Source organism: Manis javanica, chromosome 6 (assembly GCF_040802235.1).
Source record: "Manis javanica isolate MJ-LG chromosome 6, MJ_LKY, whole genome shotgun sequence".
NCBI classification, from domain to species: Eukaryota; Metazoa; Chordata; class Mammalia; order Pholidota; family Manidae; genus Manis; species Manis javanica.
Window position 1 is genome coordinate 2,773,097 of NC_133161.1, and position 21,406 is coordinate 2,794,502.

The window sequence follows — 21,406 nt, forward strand, 5'->3', positions numbered from 1 at the left end:
GACGAGAAGCTTCCAGAAGCACAGTGGTGCCACTGCAGCCTCGCCCTGCGTGTGCTGCCCTCTGTAGCCAGTAGGCCCAGTGGGTGTGAAGCACATGCACGTGTGGGAAGGAAGAGCAGTCACCTTCCGCTCACTCGGGCAGTCACCCTTCCACCGGCCCCGCTGCTCAGACCTGTGGCACTGGGTCGGGCTGTCCCAGGGAAGCAGTGTGCAGGGGCAGGCAGCTGGCAGAGCAGGCCCAGTCTGACAGGCCATCCCGGCTGAAAGAACCTGACACCGTGTCCACGTCGTGGTGGGCTGCAGCCCTGCTGCCCTCGGAGTGAGGCTGCCCTCCTGCGGACCAGCCCCCTTCGGGCGGGCTCTTTCTCCGTGATGGCATGAGTGGCTATCATTGGTTTTGACCATGGCCTACATTGCATACGTACACCCTGGACCAGAGGCCTGAGAAACACTCCCATTTGGGTCATTTCTTACCTGTTCTGGTACTTTCTAGCCTCCACCCTATTGCCCCCTTTCATTAACGTTCCTGTCCCTTTCCACACCACCCTGCCTCACTGGACTGGTCTCACCACTGGGCGTGACTGCACCTGGGAAGACTCGGGTGTCTGGGAATGCACCGTGCACTGCAGACCCGCTCCTACTGACCCCATGCACCCCAGCCTGCTGGCAGGAGCTGTCCCTTGGTGGGACACAGCGCCTTGAGGGCCGTGGGCATGGGTACAGCCCATCCAGGGCAGAGACTAGCAGGCCCCAAACAAGTCACTCAAGCCCTCCTGCCTCGGCGTCCTCACCTGTGACACGGAAAGAGCAGAGCCTGGTGCTTGCTCGCATGGGAGAAACCTGAGCCACACCAAGTGTGGAAAGGTGCCTGCAAAGTATGAAGTCACAGAGACCCGGGCAGTGTCTCCGTCTTCCACTTGGCACTGGGCATGATGCATGTCGGGGTTGGGTCCCGCCAGAGCAGGCATCCAGGCCCCCCCGTGCTGACATCCAGTGCTGAGAAAGCTCCAGGCTCCAGCCCATGGTGGAGCACAGTGATGGCAGGACAGGAGGGGACAGGAGACAGAAGGAGGGGCTCTGGGCTGTGCCTGGAGGAAGAAACCCCGGTTCTGCCAGAGCACTTTGTTTACTTGGCTGCCCTCCTGGAAGGCCAACCGGGACCCTGCTGCCCCCACCTGGCTCTTCTACCCCACAGCCACCACCCCGGCGACTGCTGCCCAACACCCGCCTGGGGAAGGCGAAGGGAGGAGGCACTGAGTCCCGGCTGTCCTCTTCCCGGAAGACCCAGTGGGCATCGAGGTCAGCAGACACCACCAACTTCTGCACCTGCCCTCCCTCTGCTCACTGTTCTCACAACAAATCAGTACATCAGAGCGACATACACGCAGATCTGCCTGAGCCGTGACTCTCACGGGCAGCGTGCTGCTGAAGTCCAGGCTGCTCCTGGTTTGTGAGGTGCTCTCCACCTTATTACACATTCGCTGTGCGTTATGCAGGCACCACTGGAGTGTCGGCCGACTACGCACTGTCCCAAGTCCTGTTTCTCCTGTGCTGCTGGGTGGTGGAGGTGTGCCTGAGAGATGCTGGCACCTGCTCTGTGTCAGAGAAGAGAAACTGTTTTTCACTGATGTACAGCGCTCTCTACAGCAGGGGCACGAGTGCCAACAGCTACGACTTGCTGATGCTTAAGGAATGACTGGCAGTCCTCACCACCACCCGTCCTGAGTGATTTTCAATGACTGTACAAGGCGATGTTATTCTCCCACCATACAGATGAAGAGCCCAAGCTTCCACACCCAGATTGATTCACATCGAGTTCACACGACTGGTGAGTGGGAGTCCCACAAGATATGCTGCACGGATCTGTACCATTATGGGTTTGAATGTTCTAAAAGCCCGTGATTTGAGGTCCAATTTCTGGAGTGCAATGAAAATATACTGTAAGGCAGACAGTGCTGGCATGCAAATGGAGATGAAGGGGCACCGGGCCAATCAAAACCAGCTTCTCAATGAAACACTGGCAAGAGTGATGTCAGCCTTCAATGCGCAGGCTGGCCAGGGGGCCATGGCACTGGTGGGACGGCTCTGAGTGGGCGCGTGATGTCTGTCATTTTCTGCAAATTCAGGGCTTTATTTACCTTTCTTGCCCTCTTCTTCCAATGTCTTCCTGCCAAGATGACCTCGTATGATTATAATGGATGTATCATCCATAAATGGAGCTGGTACAAGTTCCCACCTCGCCCTGAGAGTCAGTGGGGAGAGGGGACATAAGTCCTGCAGAGTGGACAGCCCCTTAGTGATTTTTCAAAGTTGAGCCTTTGGGGCTCAGAGGGGAGGTATGAGAGCCCAGCTCAGCCATGTGCCCTGGGTCCTCCCGACACTGTGCTGGAACATTCCAGGGCTCCTCTCCCCGACCCTCGCTCGGGTGCCCTGAGCGCATCCTTCTCCCAGTCTCGTTCTTCTGTCTTGTGCTGCTGGCATAACAATGTCCACAGGCAGCCCTGCCTTTGGTCCCAAGGTCCCCTGACCTGCAGCATCTCTGAAGCCCAGTGGACAGGGCAGGCGGTTCCAGCCTGGTGCATGTCCCGCCAGTGACTGAGCATTTCGTCTGCCAGACTTTGTGAGCTTCCTACTGAAAGCCTACCGACCTGTGGGTGTGCTTCTGAGACCCATTTTACAGAGGACATCTGCTCAGGGGACATGCTGGAGGCCCGACGGGACTCCACTTTGAGGAGTGGTGGAGTAGAGACTTTAGCAAGGAGCCAAGGTGTTAACCCAGAATCACAGGATGGGAGGGGGCAGAGCCTGGCTTAGTGCCTTGATTCTAGGTTCACGGCTCTTCCCACAATACCACGGGGCCTGGGCAACGTACAGCAATTTCAACATTATGTTCAGCATTTGGAGATTCCATCTGCCGAGTAATATCAGTATTGCAGATTGTCATCTCCTAATGAGGCATGACACGGATCAAAACAATGCAGACGGCGAGACGGGGCCAGGTCCGCCCCCACCACAACGGCCTGTGGGTTCTGACTGTTCCTAAGGGCCTGTGCCCTACACCCGAGCGGCTGTATGTTGGAGAAAACCAATCACTCTGAGAAATCTAGGCCATGGAAAACTGCAAAAAACATAAATAACGTGCCTGATAAATCTGTATGTGGAAATACATGAATTCATTCTAAATACAGACAATCTTCTTTATTCCCACTTCATCTGCTGCCTTTTCCTGCCACTAAATATGTTATCCGTGGTGCCGAGAGTAGAATGAAATGGGGGTTTGAAAAGGAAACTGGCGAGCAACAAGCCAGGAGTTAAAGGGAGCTTTTACCTGGCGAGGCGCTTGTCAGCACGTGCGGTCTGCACATTATGCACTGTGAGCGTCTCCTGGTCGCCAGAGACCTGCCAGTTCCGGCGTCAGTGCCCACCCGCCGGCCTCGGCTGGCCAGCAGAGGGCAGCGTTCCTGCCCACACCTCCAGAAGAAAGGAAGACTGGGTTTGATTTTCTAGTCCCGGGCCGCCCTGGCTCACGCAGATTTTCATTAGAACCGTACTGGCCGCTAATCTGCAGCTTCTCCAGGCGCCCTGACCGATTGCCCTAATTCACCCGTTCTTTTTTTTTTTTTTTTTTTCAAAAAAGACAACAAACACCTCTCTCTGTGGCTGGAGACTTTTAACTGGGAAATTTGCAGGAAGCTGCTTTTGTCGGGGGGTGGGCTGCCCAAGGCCTCTGACGGCGTCTGGTCAGCCCGGCATGTGTGACGCCTCGCTGCAGAGCCCTGGGCTGCCCGAAGGCAGCTGGGCACACCCACTCCGGGCGGGCAGGCCCCTGCCTCTCAGGCAGCAAGGGCAGTGTTGTAAGGCTCTTGCAATGCCAAGAGGGGGCAGAGATGCTGCGTTAGTCTCCAGACTTTTTAGGTATTTGGGCAACTTGCCTGAAATCCGCCTCTCTCCGTCTCTGTCCGTCCGTCTGTCTCTCACACGCGCGCACTCGCCCACCCCCTCCTCTAGCTGGCTGTCACCCATCTTGGTGGCACCCACTTTGGGAGTTCTCAGCGGGCCAGCCCCTTGCTCCTGTGCCTGCGTCATCAGTCAGTTAGCACAGCCCCGTCGTGCTGGGAGGCCATCTCCCCGCCAGCCTGGATGGTCTCTTTCTTACTGCTCTCAATTCCCTTTTCAGCTTTCTTTTCCCTTAATGAGGATTTTTTTCAGACTCAATTAAATGCTACAATGAAACAAAAGTAATTATACAAAACCCCAGCCACAGCCGGAGCGCCCACGCCCACAGCCACTCCTGATGATTTTGCTCTCATTTCTGGCTTTATTTCCCTCTGATGTGCATGGCCATTCAAGGAAGGTACGTTATGCTCTCTGAAGAGCCCAAGGAAGCCTTAATATGGCTTAGGAAATAGAAGAGGACTTCTGGCATGCGGAGTGTTTGGTGGGAGGTAGCCACGTGCTGAGGTCTGTCCCACCGTCCCTGAGTTCTGGAGGCTCTTGAGAGCCCACCACCCTTACCTGAATGCCACCGAGGCAGACGATAGAGGCCAGGACGGAGTGGGTGCCTGGCAGAGCGGGAGCAGCCACAGAGCTCCGACGAGGTACTGCCGACGGTGCCCACCTCTCGTGCTCTGGCACATGGGAGGGAAAGCTTCCCGTGTCACAGCCAGAAGGGGAGGCCTAGACATTCTCGGCCCTTCCCTGCCTGTCACATCCTATAGACATGGCGATGTTGGGGCCACACACTTCCTGACCATCAGCTTTCTCCCCAGCTGTCTTACACGTCTCCACATTGGGACACGCTGATGTCAGGTCACACCCCACAGGATCTCAAATCTGAAACTGTTAGTGAAACACAGAAATTGGAAAAGAGGCTGGGGGCCCTGCACTGGTAATATCTTGAGGGAAGGAAATCTGGAAAAAAAAGTTTATAGAATCAGCTCTTGAATTAACGGATCAATGGTTGCTTGGCTTTCTGATTTTCATGTTTCTAGAATACACCTTCTGCCAAAAGTGTCCAAATTATATGGAAGACATGTGCCATATAATTAGGATTTGATTAATACCATCTTGCATTATATAAACTGCTTGGAGGCAGGTCCTGATCACAAAGCGTCTTTGCTGCCCATGGGGACCAGAGGGTCACCCGGTGCGGAAGGGCTGCACAAACGTGTGTCTGGGCCATGCAAGCTGGGCCCTGCCTCCCAGGTTGGTGGTGGCTTCCTGGTGGACGGCTCTGTGCCCGCCCCTCCGGGGACGGTCCCTGTCGTCTGCCTCTCATCTCCTCCCCTCCTTCCCTGTCCCAGAGGCACATCTGTGTTGGGTACTGTGTTCTCACAGTGACTAATCAGTGCTGGTGCAGAGCTGACACCGGGCATGAATCCCAGAGTAAGTGAGGGCCACGTGGGCGGGTATCTTCCTTACAGGCTGGACTCTGTTATCCACAAGTTCCTCCTGGTCCTCTTATCCACGCAGAGACATAGGCACCAGGCCTGGAGGCGAAAGCACATGGCGGGTGAGGATGACCCCTGAAGGGAGACAGTGTGGCAGGGAGAATGGGAGGCCGGAGCGAGATGAGGGCAGCCTGAGCGGGATGCATAGAAGGACCGGAAAACAAGGGAACAGCAGACAGGGCCGGGCCAGAGCCCTTCTGGGGCTGGCGGCTTTGTCCCACGGGCTGGGCAGAGCTGGCTTCCTCCTGGCTGGGCACCTTCCCAGGAACATCTACCTAAAATCCCAGCACTTTGCAGGCTTAGTGTCCACACAGCTGTGGTTTTCCTTCTAAGAAAGCAAATGCCAGAGGCATTCATACCTGCAAAAAGGACAAGGTGCTGGAAGGGATTTTTCCGCTTCAAACTGGTAGGTCCCCTCCTCTGGGTGCAGCCAGCATGGGGGCAGCACCCAGGTGCGGGGCCCTTTGCTGTTGAGTGGATGAGGCTTAGGCTGGTGAGGATGGTGCTGTGTACCCGGCGGGGCCTGGTTGTCTTTTGAGCTGAGAGGGAGCAGCCGCCAGCCTCCGGAGGCACTGCTGGCCCTGGGCTCTGGGCTGCACGTGGGGGCTCAGAATCAGCTTGTACCCTTGGAGACACCAGGCCAGCGCGTCTGACCTCCACCCAGGGCAGGAATCACTCTGGGACAACCCTGCACAGTGGCAGGGACCTCCCGCTGCTTGACCTTCCCAGGACAGCCTCTCCCAGGGTTGGGACACTGAGAAAGGAGGTGAACGCGACCTGAAACCTAACAACCTGTATCTGCTTCCACTCAGCAACCCCCGTTCACAGACCAGGGGTGCGAGTGAGTCTCCCGCACGGCGCCGGGTTCAGGGGCTCTGACGCGGAGCAGCCATCCCACCCACCTGCGCCTGCCCAAGGACAGCCCTCAGCAAGGAGAGGGGTTATGCGAGCTTGCACATTTTGTAGGAAGAAAGGCAAGGGAAGAATGCAGATTCCTTTAGAGCTGATGGCCCCACACGGGGCAGGGAAAAGGCATTACATCACCCGACTTTGCCGGGACCCAGTGTCCTCTGTGTGGCAGTGGGGAAGGGGAGGCCTTGAGGCGCCCTGTGCCCTGTTCACAGTCGGGGCTTTGTGCCAGCACACCTACTAAGCCAGCCCTGAGGATAGGTCAATATTTCACTGTAAAGGCATTGGCATGAATGCAGACTATGTGCCCTCATGCTGTGCATTCATGGCACCCATACTTAAATCTGAAAATGTCAATGGTAGAAGGCAGTTGAGTGTTATCTAGTCCATCCCAGTGACACTGGAGAAAACCAAGCATCCTGAGAAATATAGGTCCTGGAAAACTGCAAAAGGCAAAAATAACATGCCAGAGCTCCACAGCCAGCACCTCACGAATCTGGTGGCTTTTCCAGATTGAATTTTCCATCCATTCATCATTTCTCTCACGATGCTATCCCCCTTCAGAAGTCATAGATGAAGTGGAATATAATTTTTTAAGTATTTAATTTCCATAAGCCATCATGAAGCATAATTTTTACCATGTTCCAAGCTCTATGGAGCTCATAAAGAAATCAGCTGTCACCCTGCCAGGTGTCAGTGACAAAGGAGGGGTGTGGTCCAGCTGGGTGGCTAGATGCAGAGAGAGGGCTCCTGAGATGTCATTTCTGTACAGGTGGCCTTTCTAGGTTGATTTGGAAGTCATGCGCTTCCTCTACACAGAAACAATGACTTAACGAGTGAGTAGAGCACACTCGTTCTCGAAACTGAGACTGGGAGAATCAGCCACATTAATGCTCCTGACTTCTGACAGTGCTGCCAGAAGAGCAGACTGGGGACCTGCTCCTTGATCAGACTTCGGAAATTACAAGGCAATCATGTTGTTCCACAGGAGTACTTGTGGCTTACTAGTGACAGGCACTGTTTTAATGTTGGTCCATGCTGTATGTCACTTCATTTCCTCTATGATCTCAGGGAACACAACAGCTGTTTTCCTCATTTTGCAGACAAGAAAACAGAGACACAGAGTTAAATACTCATCCAAGTTCACTGGCTTTTAAGAAGTGAAGCTATTATTCAGAGGCCAGCACCTCATGGATCTGGTGGCATTTCTAGATGTCACTGCATGGACCCCCCTCCTAAGTGCAGCTATGTTGCCCTTCCCCTTCCAGGAGAGAGCTCTGTAAAGCCCATCACTAGCTTCTGGCAATATCCTGATCGAGAGTTTCTGGGTGGAAGCAGAGATTTCCCATCACGTCAATCAGAGAAGTGACCGACACTAAGTCCAAAGAACTACAGGTCTATGGTTTGAGTAAGGCATACATACTTAACATGATTTCAAGTCCTTCGACCCAGTGGCCACATAACTGATTTTAAAGCCGTCTGGGTGGTCAGAATGAGGTGTGACGGGTGTGTGGGCGCTTCCACCTCCCACCTGGGCACAGTCCGCCTGTCCCAGGTACTTCAGAGACGGTCTACGTGTGAAGAACCGAATCGAGAATGTCCACTCCAGAAAGGTTCCATAAGCATTTCAAAACATCGCCATCTAAATGTATGTCAGGGAGTTTTAAAAATAGCAGAAGAAGCGTTAGAAACACTTTCTCACTGGTAAAAAGTGCAATATGTCTTCCGACTCCTTCCGACAGCCGAGGTTAGGCTATTCCTCAGAAGTGCGGAGCGACAGTGTGAATAACATCGCACACTATCCCCGTGTGACCATCGTGGAGGCCTGGCCAGCCTGCTTAGGACACACACCAAGTGGGTGGGGGCACCCCTACGGCAGTGCGGCCTGCAGCTCACCAAATCCCAAACCATGAGTTAAATTAAAGCCAATATGCACTTTTCAAGGGAAATATTATTTAGGGCTTTATGTAGACACGGTTCGCAATGACCCCCGCACACGCCTACCCTCCCCTGTGGTACAAGCCATTTGACAATAATCACGTACCATGGAGTAATGAAGCTCATTTGGGATTATGCATATGACTGCTTGGCAAGAGAGGTATGGGCGTCTCATAGTTTGGCTGAACATTTAAAGACTTTAAACCTCATTATTCCAAAATTATAGGCCAAAATTCCGGTGCTATACAACTATGCCTCCTGTGTATATGACAGCGATGGAGGCAGAAATAGCACAAACAATAGACGCCACTGGAGAATACAAGTAACCCTGCAAACTGGGAATAAAGAACCTTTCATAAAACTTCGGACAATTCCAGCTGTATGTCAACAACCATAGCTAACACGTAGGCAGCCTGCCCAAACGCCTACACATGCGTAGCTTTGCCAAATTGCTAAGACTTGCATGAAAGTGCAAATTCTTAACAGAACTCTCATTTAGAGTTCTCAAAAAACTCTAGTAACATCTTAATTTGAGCTTCTGGATAACCAACTTTAGTAAGCCTTAAAACAGCTGTAGGACACTACTAAGCAGTTTTTAATTTTATGCTAAAATCAAAATTCTAATAACTGCATGAATATTTGCCCAGAAGAACAAAACTTGTGGCCACCAGGAGGCAGTGAGACACCCGGTGCTGAGCTCAGAGCCCGTGTGGGAGGCGCATCCCAGCACAAGGACTGTCTCAGTTCACCGGAGAAGGTGCCCCTGCAGAGTCTGTGCACCGCGGTCGGGGAGGGAGATCCCGGCAGCCCCCACGTCTCCTACCGCTTCTCTCCCTCAGCCCTCAGTATTCTGAAGTGTTCAGTATGTTTGAGATCCTTTTTGGGAAACAAAACAAATCAATATGGCATTTTGCGGCCAACGAGCCTACAGACTACAGGGTTGCTTCCCATTTACACAGCTTAGTTTCTCCTCAAAACTAACATCCCCGAGGGAGTTAGTTAGCCCTGCAAATGCCTTCAGGGCATTTTCCCTCCCATTCTTCCCCCACCAACGTTTTCTTTGGGAAGCATTTGAAAGTGAAACAGTTAAGTCACAGATCAGAAAAAGGCAATCTTCAAAGTTTATGTTCTCATTATTAAAAAAGGAACCTAGATTCCCAGGGGCTCTTGCGCTCCCAACTTCAGAAATCTAAGCATCAGCATATATAACCTTCCAGGGAACAACACTAAGTAGATTAAGCTGCCACATCAACTGTGATTGATTATTGATTTAAAATATTGGGGGCTCTGTTATCGCACCAACACTATTTTGCGTAAATGCCTTGAAGAAAAATTTCCTTTTAATGGATTTGCTAAAGCAAAAGCTTAGCCTGAATTGCAAAGCAATGAGTGTTTTCTTTTATTAGGAAGATACTAAAGAAGATATTTTAAATCCCCTGGTTATGAATTTTTGAAGGCGATTAGTCCTGGTGCATGACTAAGACCCCAGGGTCCTTCCTCTGCAGGGGGCCTCCCGGCTGTCACTGTGGGCTCAAACGTGGGCTGTCCGTGCAGAGAACAGTCACCACAGCAGACACGGGCCAGTGTGTCACCCAGGGACACCGTGACAGCAAGACCTCAAGGTCAGTCCTCCTGGGGCCCAGAGGGCAACTCAGAAACTCAAACCCCGAGTGCTCTGAGGTGCAGCAGCCACATTAGGGTGACAGGGGCCTTCTGGGGTCACCGCCCTGGGAGGACAGCCTCGGGGGCTGGAGGGCTGCCCAGCTTGTAGCAGGTTTGTTAGAAAATGAGCTGCACAGGAATCAGCACAATGGCGGCCTCAGGAATGGAGGCTCGTGCGGAAGAGTTCATGGCGAGGGCCGGGGAACCTTCTGGGCTGTTGAATGTCCCGGGTCTCAGCTGGGGTACACACTACATATGGTTGTCAATCTTGTCAAACTGTGTCCTTCAAATTGTGTATTTTATTATATATGTCTCATACTTCAATTTTTAAAAAATCTAGAAATCAAGTCATAGAACTTTGTGCCTCAGAGACCTCAGGAAAATTACATGGGAAGTAATTCAAGCTTCCACGTCCATCTGCTTCACACTGTACAATACATGAAGCCCCCGAGTGCAGAACCCAGCCTGAGGGATACACAGCACGGGGACCCCACCTCGAACACCCCTGGCCCCCCGGCCCAGCCCCGCACGGTGAGCTGTGGCTGTGGCCCCGCGGTCTCAGGTGGGGCGGCTGAGAAGTGTGCAAGCTGCAGCCCAGCCATGCTCAGCTGCCCTGGGGCACACCTGGGCCTTGGGAGAGGGAATTGTCCCTGGACAACGGCACTCCCGATGTATTCCTTAACCCTGTGTGACCCTGGCCAGGTTACCTGACCTCACCATGCCTCAGCTGTGAAACGTCAGTAATAGTACTGTCAGACTGTGCAGAAGTGGGGGCACCAGGGAATGAATATCCATGCCCCCCAAATTCAAGCTGAAGCCTGGATTCCTAGTGTGATGGTGTCAGAAGGGGGCCTCGGGGAGCTGATTAGTTCATGAGGGCGCAGCCCCTGTGATGGGATTAGAGCCCTTCTAAGGGAATGAGGAGCCCCGAGCTGTCCCCACCGCCACTCCCGTGTGAGGACGGGAAGGTGGTGTCTGCACGTCAGGAAGGCACCTCACCAGATGCGGGACCTGCCGGCCCCATAGTCTTGGACTTCTTCCCCCAGAACTGTGAGAAGTGAATGTCTGCTGTTCAAACCACCCCGTCTACAGCGTTCTGTTACGGCAGCCCAGGCGGACGGAGACAGAGGGTTACGTGAGGTAACAGAGAAGAAAGTACTTAAATGGCGCCTGGCACCTAACAGCAATCGATACAGGATGGTTACTGTTATGATGGAAGTCTCATTAGCATGGAGACAGATTATAAATGTTAAGAAGAGAGCTTTGCACTCAGATTTTTAGTTATTTATTAATGCATGCAGCTGGCGTCCTCTGGTGCCAAAGGAACGTCAGTGGTGGGAAGTGTCCAGCCAGCCCGTAGGCTCAGAACAGCAAGTCCCTGGGATCGGCCTCTGGAAAGTGTCAACCTGCTGTTTCCTTTCCAACCCTCCCCTCCCCGAGGCAAAACAAGACACTCTACCTCGTGGAATGGGGGTCCAGAGACCTGTGCATCTGCGTCCCTGAGTGTTGCCAGAAGCACCTCCCCCTGGCCTGCACTCGAGCCTTAGGCCCCCACAATAGCCTGATGCTCCCCACACTCCAACAGCACCTTTGCAATTTAGGAGAAACTGTAGAAACTGGTATTTTTATATTAAAGTCAAAGAACCCCCACCCCGCCCCACAGTCCGGCAGCAGTGACCAGAGGTCCCCCTTTCCGCCCACCTCGGCGTGTCTTACCTTCATACAGCCAGTCACTAAGGCCGTTGTAAATCACACCTTCTTTCCCGGTTGAGACCACGCGAATGGCCTGCTTCCCAACGTGTGCGCAGTAATAGATATTGTTTTCAAAGATAAATATCTAATTTGGAAAGAGAAAACATAGTGTTAACCAAGGAAGTGATAATAAACAGGGCGCTCTTAAAAAATTGGCAGTCAGCCATGTAGTCTGCATTTTCTTGGTGTATCTATTTGACTGAATAAAGGCAGTCTCAGGATCATTGGGGTTCACCCACCTCCAATACAGTCCACATTTAAGGCCAATCAGAGTCTCGACTCCTCAGGCTCCCACAACATTATCCTTTCCCGCGACTGGACGATGTGTGGCCTGATACTCTGGGGTACTTCAACATTAAATTGCGTGACTATTTTAGCTTTTGTATTTTCCCTAGCAATTAAGATGGGTGGGCTATGGAAATCTGGGCTTTATTCACTCAGGAGTCATCATAAATTACATAGTGGCCCCTATGCTACGCCAGTCACAGAGGAGCCGTGATGAACGGGGGTGGGGAGGGGGCATCAAGTGCTTGTGTTCCACTTATGACCTGGGGAGGAAGACAAGCCCGATGGGACCACTTCTCAGGGTCTCAGGGGGCAGGTGCAGCTCTGGGAACATGGAACGGGCTCCCTGCTGAGGCCAAGTGCAGGCAAGGATTCTTTAAGAAAGTGATGGAGAAAAGGTTTTTTTTTTTAATTGTGGAAAAATATACACGATGTGGTTTGCCTGTGTAATCACCCTTGAGTGCACAGGCCAGTGGTTAAGCGCATTCCCGTGGTTGTGTGGTCATTACTATCCCCAGAACTTTTTCATCTTGCAAAACAGAGACTGCCCCCATTCAGCGGACTCCCCAGCCCCAGCCCCAGCCCCCCGCCTGGGCCCCACCTTCTACTTTCTGTCTATGAGTCTGACCACTCTAGGGAGTCTGAGAAGCGGGATTTCAGTCCTGTCTTCCTGTGACTGGCTTACTCCACCCAGCAGAATGTCCCCCAGGCTCACCCACGTTCTGGCATGCGACAGGGTTTCAAGAGAGCGATTTTTAGCCTGAGACCTGAATGAGGGGTAGGGTGAAGAAAGGGGCTGAAGAGAAAAGCGAGGCAAATGTGGGCAAGGGTGGCACCCACCTCCCAGTGAACTGTCCTGTCGGGTGGGAGGGGTGTGGGGGGGCTGGGGGTGCAGGATGTGGACCCACCTCCCAGTGAACTGTCCTGTCGGGTGGGAGAGGTGTGGGGGGACTGGGGGTGCAGGATGTGGACCCACCTCCCAGTGAACTGTCCTGTCGGGTGGGAGGGGTGTGGGGGGGCTGGGGGTGCAGGATGTGGACCCACCTCCCAGTGAACTGTCCTGTCGGGTGGGAGGGGTGGGGGGGGGGGGGGGGTGCAGGATGTGGACCTACCTTCCTGTGAACTGTCCTGTCGGGGTGGGGAGGGGCTGGGGGTACAGGATGTGGACCCACCTCCCAGTGAACTGTCCTGTCGGGGTGGGAGGGGTGTGGGAAGGGGCTGGGGGTGCAGGATGTGGACCTACCTTCCTGTGAACTGTCCTGTTGGGGTGGGAGGGGTGCGGAGGGGCTGGGGGTGCAGGATGTGGACCCACCTCCCAGTGAACTGTCCTGGTGGGGTGGGAGGGGTGTGGGGAGGGGCTGGGGGTGCAGGATGTGGACCCACCTCCCAGTGAACTGTCCCGGTGGGGTGGGAGGGGTGTGGGGAGGGGCTGGGGGTGCAGGGTGTGGACCTACCTTCCTGTGAACTGTCCTGTCGGGGGGGGGGGGGGGTGGGGGTGCAGTGCCAGCTCCTGGGGGCTCTGCTGTGGGGTCCCTGTGGCAGCAGGAAGCAGGGACAGAGACATGGGAAGGGCAGCAGCGAGGATGAAGATGGGGGGGGGGATGAAGTAACACTGAGGATGGAGGAGAAGTGGTGTGGCCCACTCACTGAGGGACAACAGAGATGATGGCAGGAGCAGGGCCGGGAGAGCCAGAAGGCCCTGCTGACCCGGTGCCCGAGGGAGGTCCAGGCCAGGTGGTGGGGGGAGGCAAAGCTGTCCTTGAACCAGAGCTGGGTGACCGTGACCCATATTCAGAGTTGGGGTCCACTGGAACATGTTATGATTCTGACTTTGGGTCAGTGACAACTGCTCTGGGAAGGGGCGGAGGCCGAGGTCGGTGGTTCCGGAATCTGACGCATACATGAATGGCCTGGGTGCTTCCACACCTCCCACCCAGTCCATCAGCCCAGCCCAGAGATCAGCGTCCGGGGGTGAGGCCAGGTGCCACATTGCTTAAGAAACACGCCAGCGGATTCCAGTACGCAACCACATGTGCGAGCCAGTGGCCCAGGAAGCTATCCGAGTACAGATGAGCCTACGGACTCTGTTCTCTGAGGCATTGGTTGCCTCTGCCCTGTGCTTTCTGCACCCCAAGTCCTGCCTGACATGCCCGCGGGTACTTTAGAACACGACGCTGGTTGAACTTTGTAGACACCTGATGTCTAGGAAACAGAGCTTGTGGATTAAGAACATGACTCATACCAGTTTTTTAAGAAAAGAAATTAAAAAAAAATATTGGTGTCATTTAAGAGACCACTGAGAGAGGGTATTTTGCACAGAACAAGAAAAGGTAGAAATACTGACTTTTTTTTACTGAAAATGCAAAGAAGGCAGTTTCCCCAAATTGTTCTCGTGGAAGGTCAGGCCTGAAAACACTGCCGAGGATTGGTTTTTGGCTCAGGCCTCCCGGTGGTTAAAGTATTCACTTCAACTAGAAATGACCTGAAAAACTTCCAGACAGAGTATACATCCAGGGGATGTTTCACTAGAGACCCACGTCCGCATCTGCCCCACTGCCGCGTGCCTGGTGGGGGGCCATCGCATCCCAAACTGCCTCCCATTTCAGGCCCTCCCAACAGCCTCTCCCAATCCCACTCCGTCTGCATCATGTCAGCAAGGGCGCCAGTGCAGAGGCCGGAGACTCGTACAAGGCATTCGTCCTTCTCGTCTGAAGACTGTACCGAAGCTGCCGTCCGCTTCAACATCTCGGCTGAACAAATGCTCCCTTCCAGTAAGTGTTACTCTATTATCCTTGCTTTCGCCAAGCGTCAGGGTCAAGCTGAGGACCTCTGCCTGGGATCCAAAGCCATCACTGCCCCGTCCCTCTATTTCCCACCTCAGATTTCTCCTTTCCAGGCTCATCTCGTTGCTGTTTCCTGGGTAAGCCTGCTCGTCTCCACTTGGGCCAGCATCCCGGTGCCCTCCTCCCCGCCCGGCCAAATCTCCTTGCACAGAGGTGTGCGGGACCCACTCCTCCCCATCCCTAGGACCCGACTGCGGCTCCGGCGTGCCCTCCCCTCGCTGCTCTCAGGGCCTCGTCGGCACTTTCTGATTTTATGATCCACCTGGCCTTTGCCTCCGGTAGAGCTGGCATCCTCTTCCGTAGCTGTCTGTCTGTGTCCACACTTCCCTTTAGATTGCAGGTGGGCAGCCATGTGTCACCTGACCCTTTCTTTCCCTCGAAGCATCCTTACTAGGACTGTGCATATGGCGGCGCTCAACATGCAGTACCTGTATTAGTTTTCAAACAAAGAGTGGGCAGAAGTGTATTTCCTACCAAATTTGCTTTAACTCTATCTTGATTCACCAAGAACAATTCCTTTCCTCCTTTCCAGGCATTTTAATTCTTACTGCTGTGCTCATACTAGAAGGAAGATACAGCAGGTCCTTTTGGAAATTTCAGCAGGCCCCTCACCCTGAAATGCACCTGCTTCTAAATAGATGTTACTATCAAGTTACTATCACATGTTACTATCAAGGGGGAACACAGACTCCCTGTATGACAACTAAGTCTCCATTACCCGGCTCCCTGAGGCTGCTTTAACTGACCTAGCACGCTCACTTTCCCAGTCTTGAGGGCGCACGCTGGCAGCAGTGACTATGTACCAACTGCGTCTCTCCTTGTTTTCTGGCCCTTCTCTTGAGCTACCCCACGTCCTGGCCAAGTATGATAGTATTGACATTTCCATAGTAGGTAGAGCTAAATGATCCTGTTACACGTGACAGTTCAGCTTACAGGCTGAGACACAGAGCGGTTAGGACGGTCACAGCAGTGACGGTCGCATACCACTGGCTTGGCGGTAATCGTAGGGCAGTTCCTATTCCTAAAGCACTGACCCATCTTTGCTGCAGGCCCTTTTAGTCCCATAGGAAGCACCCCACAGGTATCTCATGTCACTGGGACACTACACACAAATAAAACATGTCATTGGAGCACAAATATTCCGTCAGGCACACCTGGCTGGGCCCTTCTTCTTAGTCAAGGTGAGGCCAGGCATAGCCTCGTGTGGACTTGCCAGCAAGAACGTTTGTGTGGGCAGCTCGGGGCCCCCATGGGCACCGTGGAGCAGCCTGGGTGGGAGACGGTGCTAGCATAGCTTGTCTTCCCTGGAGCCCACAGCACGATGGTGGGGATTCTGAGTCTTGACTGGAGTGAAGCTACTATGGTGTAATTAGCAAAGGGTATACGTGCCAGCATGGCAAGGAGTGCACAGCAAGAGCGCGAGGGTTCTGAAAAGCAGACTGGCTGCCTGGGAAGTGGACACCTGGTGGCAGGTGTCCACGACATGTATTCGCCATTATCATAGAATATATGGAGAAAGGACAGACGTCAGAATGCATAAGCATAACATATGCCTATTAAAATACTTTGGTGTATTTTTTCCCTTGCGTGCATCCGTGTGTGTGCGTGTGTACATATGGGTGTGTGTTGGTGCGTGAGGTATAAAATCTAGTATCTTAGTAAAACTGAGGCCATATCACATACAGTTTTGCAGACTGTTTAGAGTTTATATCAGGAGTGCTTTTCCATGCCATTACGCATTCTCCGAGACATTCCTTTTAGGAGGTATACCATAGTTTAATTATGCTCCTATTGTTTGACATCTATTCTTTCTGTTTTTTTATTATAATGAAAATGCTATTGTGTGCCTCTTCGTTTGAAAATCTTTGCCTGTATCTCTGCATTTCCCATGAATGGAAACAAAGTTCATTATGCAAAAAAAACCATGGGTGAAGGTCATGAAAAGGTAAATCTTTTTGCAAAGTACTGGAAAATACACAAGTGTCTGCTCTTGCTAATAGCGAGAGAAATCTTACTATGATGGAACTGCTAGAGCAGCAGTTAGACAACATGAGCAGGAGAGGAGACAGGAGGGTGGCAGACCACCCAGTCCCCACCCAGAGACCACCCTGTCTCCCTGAGAGCAGCCCCTTTTAACCCCTTCTGCAGTTCAGCACAGACTGATAAGCAAAAGATACGTCCGGCAGGGAGTTCCCCAGTCTTGGAGCATGCCTTGTCCAGCAGCAACCCCGAGGCCATTATAACACCTCTCACCCTGCGGTCCTGGCCCCCACCTGCCCCGGGTTCCGCTCAGGCGCTCACAGGAAGGTGACTGACCTGAACATGCACAGAGAGGTTGGACGGGAGGAGCCGGGCAGACCCAAAGGGCGGTGGGATAACGACAACATGGGAGGGAGGAGGCCAGACAAGCCCCACAGAAAACACAACGGAAAACCCACCGCAGCCCCTCCATCTCTGGAGCGCACTTTCCTTTCACTTTGCCAAATAAAAACCCTTCATGGCTTTAAGCCTCCGTCAAACAGTCTCTCAGCTGAATTCTTTCCTTCCAGAAGACAAGGACCGAGGAAGGTCACAGTCCATGCCGGGAGAAGGACTATTTCGTTATCAAGTTACAAAAACTCAACAATGGCGATGCCCAGCATTGCTGAGAATGAAGTGTGCTCTCCTGGTGGGAATGGAGACCGACATGCAGGTATGAAAAGTGGTCAGCTAACCTCACCAAAAGAGGCTTTTTTGTGTAGATTGTGTGAGAAAGATGGCAGGGGATGAAATATGACTAGTCTTTCCCAGCCCCTCTTCTCAGAATCCGATGGCAGTGGGGAGCTGCCGCCTCTGAGCCACGGGGCAGTGATACACAGGTGGGCACAGGTGTTTACATGTCTCTTGCCATGGAAACACCAAGCAGTTCTAGAATCATTCTCAGGCTACTCAGGGCTCAGTTTCCAGAACTGACTATTCAATGTGTGGATCACACACAATCTCGACATGCTCTGCTCGGCCCTCTTCTTCCCTGGGTCTTGGCCATCCACTGCTCACTTGGGCAGGGGAGTGGCCTTCCATTATTCTAGTTCACAGCTACATCTAGAAAACGGATGGATGCGGGTGATGGCACAGCTGTTGATCATCAATGAGAGCTTAAAGATTCTTGGTGGTTCTTTCACCACTTGGCGGCATCAGGTTCAACCCCACACACGCCAATTCGAGCATCTCGGGTGAGCCAGGTGGGACGCGAATGCTTCCTGGGTGAGCTCTCTCATCGGCACAGTGAGCATAACTCACTTCACTCTGTAGGAACGTGTCATACTTCCCAGTCAATCCACCTGCCCGAAATCCAGAATGTTTGGTTCTTAGGGTGGTTTGTGCCCAGGGGGCTGTGTGACATGGCAAACATCACTTAACTGTTCTGACTGTGGATTTTACCATCCATGAAATACACGATCACTCCAGCTGTTCCTGCCTCAGGCACTATGGGGAGGATAAAAGACCAGTCATGGAAGAAAACTGGAAGGTTACACAGCAGGCGCCAAGGTGACCTACCTGCATAGTAAGTACCAGGACGCACCGGTCCTTATGATAGAGGACAGGTCCTAAGGACAGAGCCCTCTTGGATTCTCGACTTACTCTCCCGCCTCCACCCTTTTCTGGAAAACTCTGTATAACATATTACACCACAGTTCCACCCCAGCAAATAATACAGGATTAAATGCAAAGGGCAGAGTTCAGCGCTGAGAAGGAGGAAGCCCTGTAGATGATCTACGCTGTCTTCTTACCAGGAAGTACTCACATTTCTCATCCTTCCAAAATGCCAGCCAAAATCAAGAAGCCGTGTCCAAAACACCATAAAGACCCTCTCCTCAAAGCACCCTTCAGTGTTCAAGGAAAAGCCTCCTTTCCAAAGTCATCCACTCAGAAAAATCTGTCAGGACCTTTCTCACCTGCTGAGCCCACACTTTTCCCTGCAGAGTTCTGAGGTGCTATTTTTTCAAAGCTGAGGAGAAGTCTCAGAACAAAATGATGTTCTTGTGCATTTGACAGCCCACGGTCAGCACCCACCGTGACACCGCTGAGCTCCACATGGGAGCTAAAGGACGTCACGGCCGACTAAATATATGTGGTGCTCCCAGCAGACGCAGGAGCCCAGAGCAGGGGTTCATCAGGAAGCGACCAGCACCACGCCCCACCTGGACATGAGTGCAGGTGCCCTGCAGACTCCCTCTGCTCAGGTGGGTCTCTGAGGCTGAGGGGCTGCCAGGCTGGGAAATGTCAGCAATGAGGAAGCCCATGCTGTCCCAGACTCCCCAAAGGCCCGCAGAAAACGATGGTGACCGTTCATAATAAACACACATGGAAAAATGGCTGGGAATCAAACGGGGTGGCATTGGTCGTGCTGAGAAAGGGAAGGGCTCCGGGCTGGCCAAGCACTAACCCGGCCTCCGCAGCCTTCAGCACCCGGTGCCGCTGACGGGAGGTGCAGGGGAAGCCCACCCGGGGGCACGTGCGGGGCAAGACAGAAAGAAGCCCCCGGAAGTGGGCCTCGTCAATGACTGTCGAGCACAGGTGCACCCACTGGGCCTGACAGTTGGCTAGGGGGTCAGAGGTGACCACGGTGAGAAGGAAATGGAGCCCATGGCCGCACAGAAGCCCACCCAGCACCTCCGGTTATTTTGGTGTGGCTGGAGGCAAATCCATGCAGGGAAAGAGGTTTTGAGGACAGATGATGTTGAATGGCAAGGGTGGCCGGTAAACCACACTCGACTGTGGGTAAAATTATAGTACTTCCAGACTCTCTCGCCTGGCTTCAGTGCATCGCCATATCAACAGGCGTTCCTCAGGGGTGGAGAGCCGTAGTTCATCTCACATCAGTGGGTAATTACCTGGGTGATGGAGGGCTTACCTAACCTGAGAGGCTGGGGGAGGCTTTGCTTGCTTCTGCTGAAGCAGGAGGGAGACGGCCCCCCGACTGCTGTTTGCAAGCAATGCACGGGGTTTAAAGTTTATTTCTCTCTTCGACTGACTTCAGTTTTGGAGGTATTTTGCCCCGGGATTTCCTCTCCCCGGAGTTACACTAACCACAGCTGACTCCCTGAGCGGCATTATCCTCCTGCCTTAGGCCTCGAGAAGGCTTGCCTTCGCTTGGACGTGGGCGCCCTAAGCCCTGTGTCACTCCACTGCCTGGTGACCTCCCCTTCAGAAACAGGGAAACTGTCACTAAAGTCTTCTTATGCTGTCTCCCTAGAGAATCATAATCTCCAAGAAAACAGAGACCTGACCTTGTGTTCCATCTTCTGCCCATGTCACAGCCTTGCAGACACTTGGTGCTAAGTGTTCTGTTGATTAATTGAATCAGACCAATGATTCAAAAACCAGTCACTCCTATTTGTGGAGGACTTGTTATGGTGCCATGCGCTGGTGGATGCTTATATGTACTGAATTTTATTTTACATGTATGTAGTGTTTACTGTTGGCCGAACATTGTTCTAAGCACTTTCAAGTATTCATTTACCTAATCCTCTGAGATAAGTACTACCATGGATTCTTGTTCCCATTTTAGGGGTAGGTAAACTAGGGCTCAGACAGGCCACACTTCCCCAGGATGACACACCCTTTGAACCAAGAGGCAGGATTTGGACCCAGGCAGTGCGACCCTGGAGCCCATGATTTTCAGCCTGTCATTGTTCTGACGCCTTGGAGAGGCTCAGGAAAGTTAAGCTTTGACCCAAGTTCACACTCTAGTAGGCGGCAGAATGAGAAAACCATATGGTTTAATCGATCATGTCCGTGATTCCCAAAGGAGGGTCCGGGGCCAGCAGTGTCAGCCGAACCTGGGGACATGTGAGCGATGCTCTCAGGTCCCATGACACCTGGGCTTTAGCCAGCCTCCAGGGACTCGACAAAGCACAGCACTAGGCCTCGCCGCCTCTTCCAGCTGAAAATAATAAACAGTTCCAAGAACGGCTGGACCTCTGGGTCTGCATGGAAGTGGGTCTGCACGAAACCACAACTGCTGTGAACTGAAAACTCTATTTAAAGTGCTGGGATGGTTCACAACCTTACTGACTGTAGAAAACAGTATGAGGCACTCCCTCACCCCATCAATCTTTTTCTATTACAGCTAAATTCAAGCCTCAGCGGTTGCCAGAAGTAGTTTTCTGAATGAAAGGAGTGAATGAATTTTCCAGTATCTTCCTCTGGTGATGCAAAAAGCCGTGATCCCCCCAGTAGGTTTCTGGGCCTTTTTGTGTCCAGTGCAAATATGAATGGTCTCTGGTTGCCAGCAAAGCAGAAACGCTCTGAGAGAAACATCACCCAGATTTGCCTGGTTGAAATGCCCGACCCCCCGAGTCACATCAGGTATTTGAAGAGTGATGGTGTTTGGCGCAAGGGCATAATGAAGCCAGATGTTCCCCCAGGCAATGTCTGCTCAAGGCTTACTTTCCCTCCAGTGGCAACTGGTGTTGGAACTTTATTCTTGTTCAAGGTGACTTGATAAACAGCCAACCTTCTCTTCAGCCACTGGGGGCTCATTACCTACCTAGGCTGTGGATTATTCAAGGACTCTGAGGCTTC

The 21,406-nt window shown here is 52.8% G+C and overlaps 1 protein-coding gene across 5 annotated transcripts in view; it reads right to left on the reverse strand.

Moving 5' to 3' along the window:
- The window catches only part of DPP6 (dipeptidyl peptidase like 6), an 863,884-nt gene that overhangs the window by 112,330 nt on the left and 730,148 nt on the right, over positions 1 to 21,406 (reverse strand). For all 5 annotated transcript variants that reach the window (XM_073238157.1, XM_073238156.1, XM_073238155.1 and 2 more), the window contains exon 8: positions 11,676 to 11,796. In XM_073238157.1, coding sequence (XP_073094258.1) covers positions 11,676 to 11,796 — 121 coding nt within the window. The remainder of the gene's footprint in view (positions 1 to 11,675; positions 11,797 to 21,406) is intronic.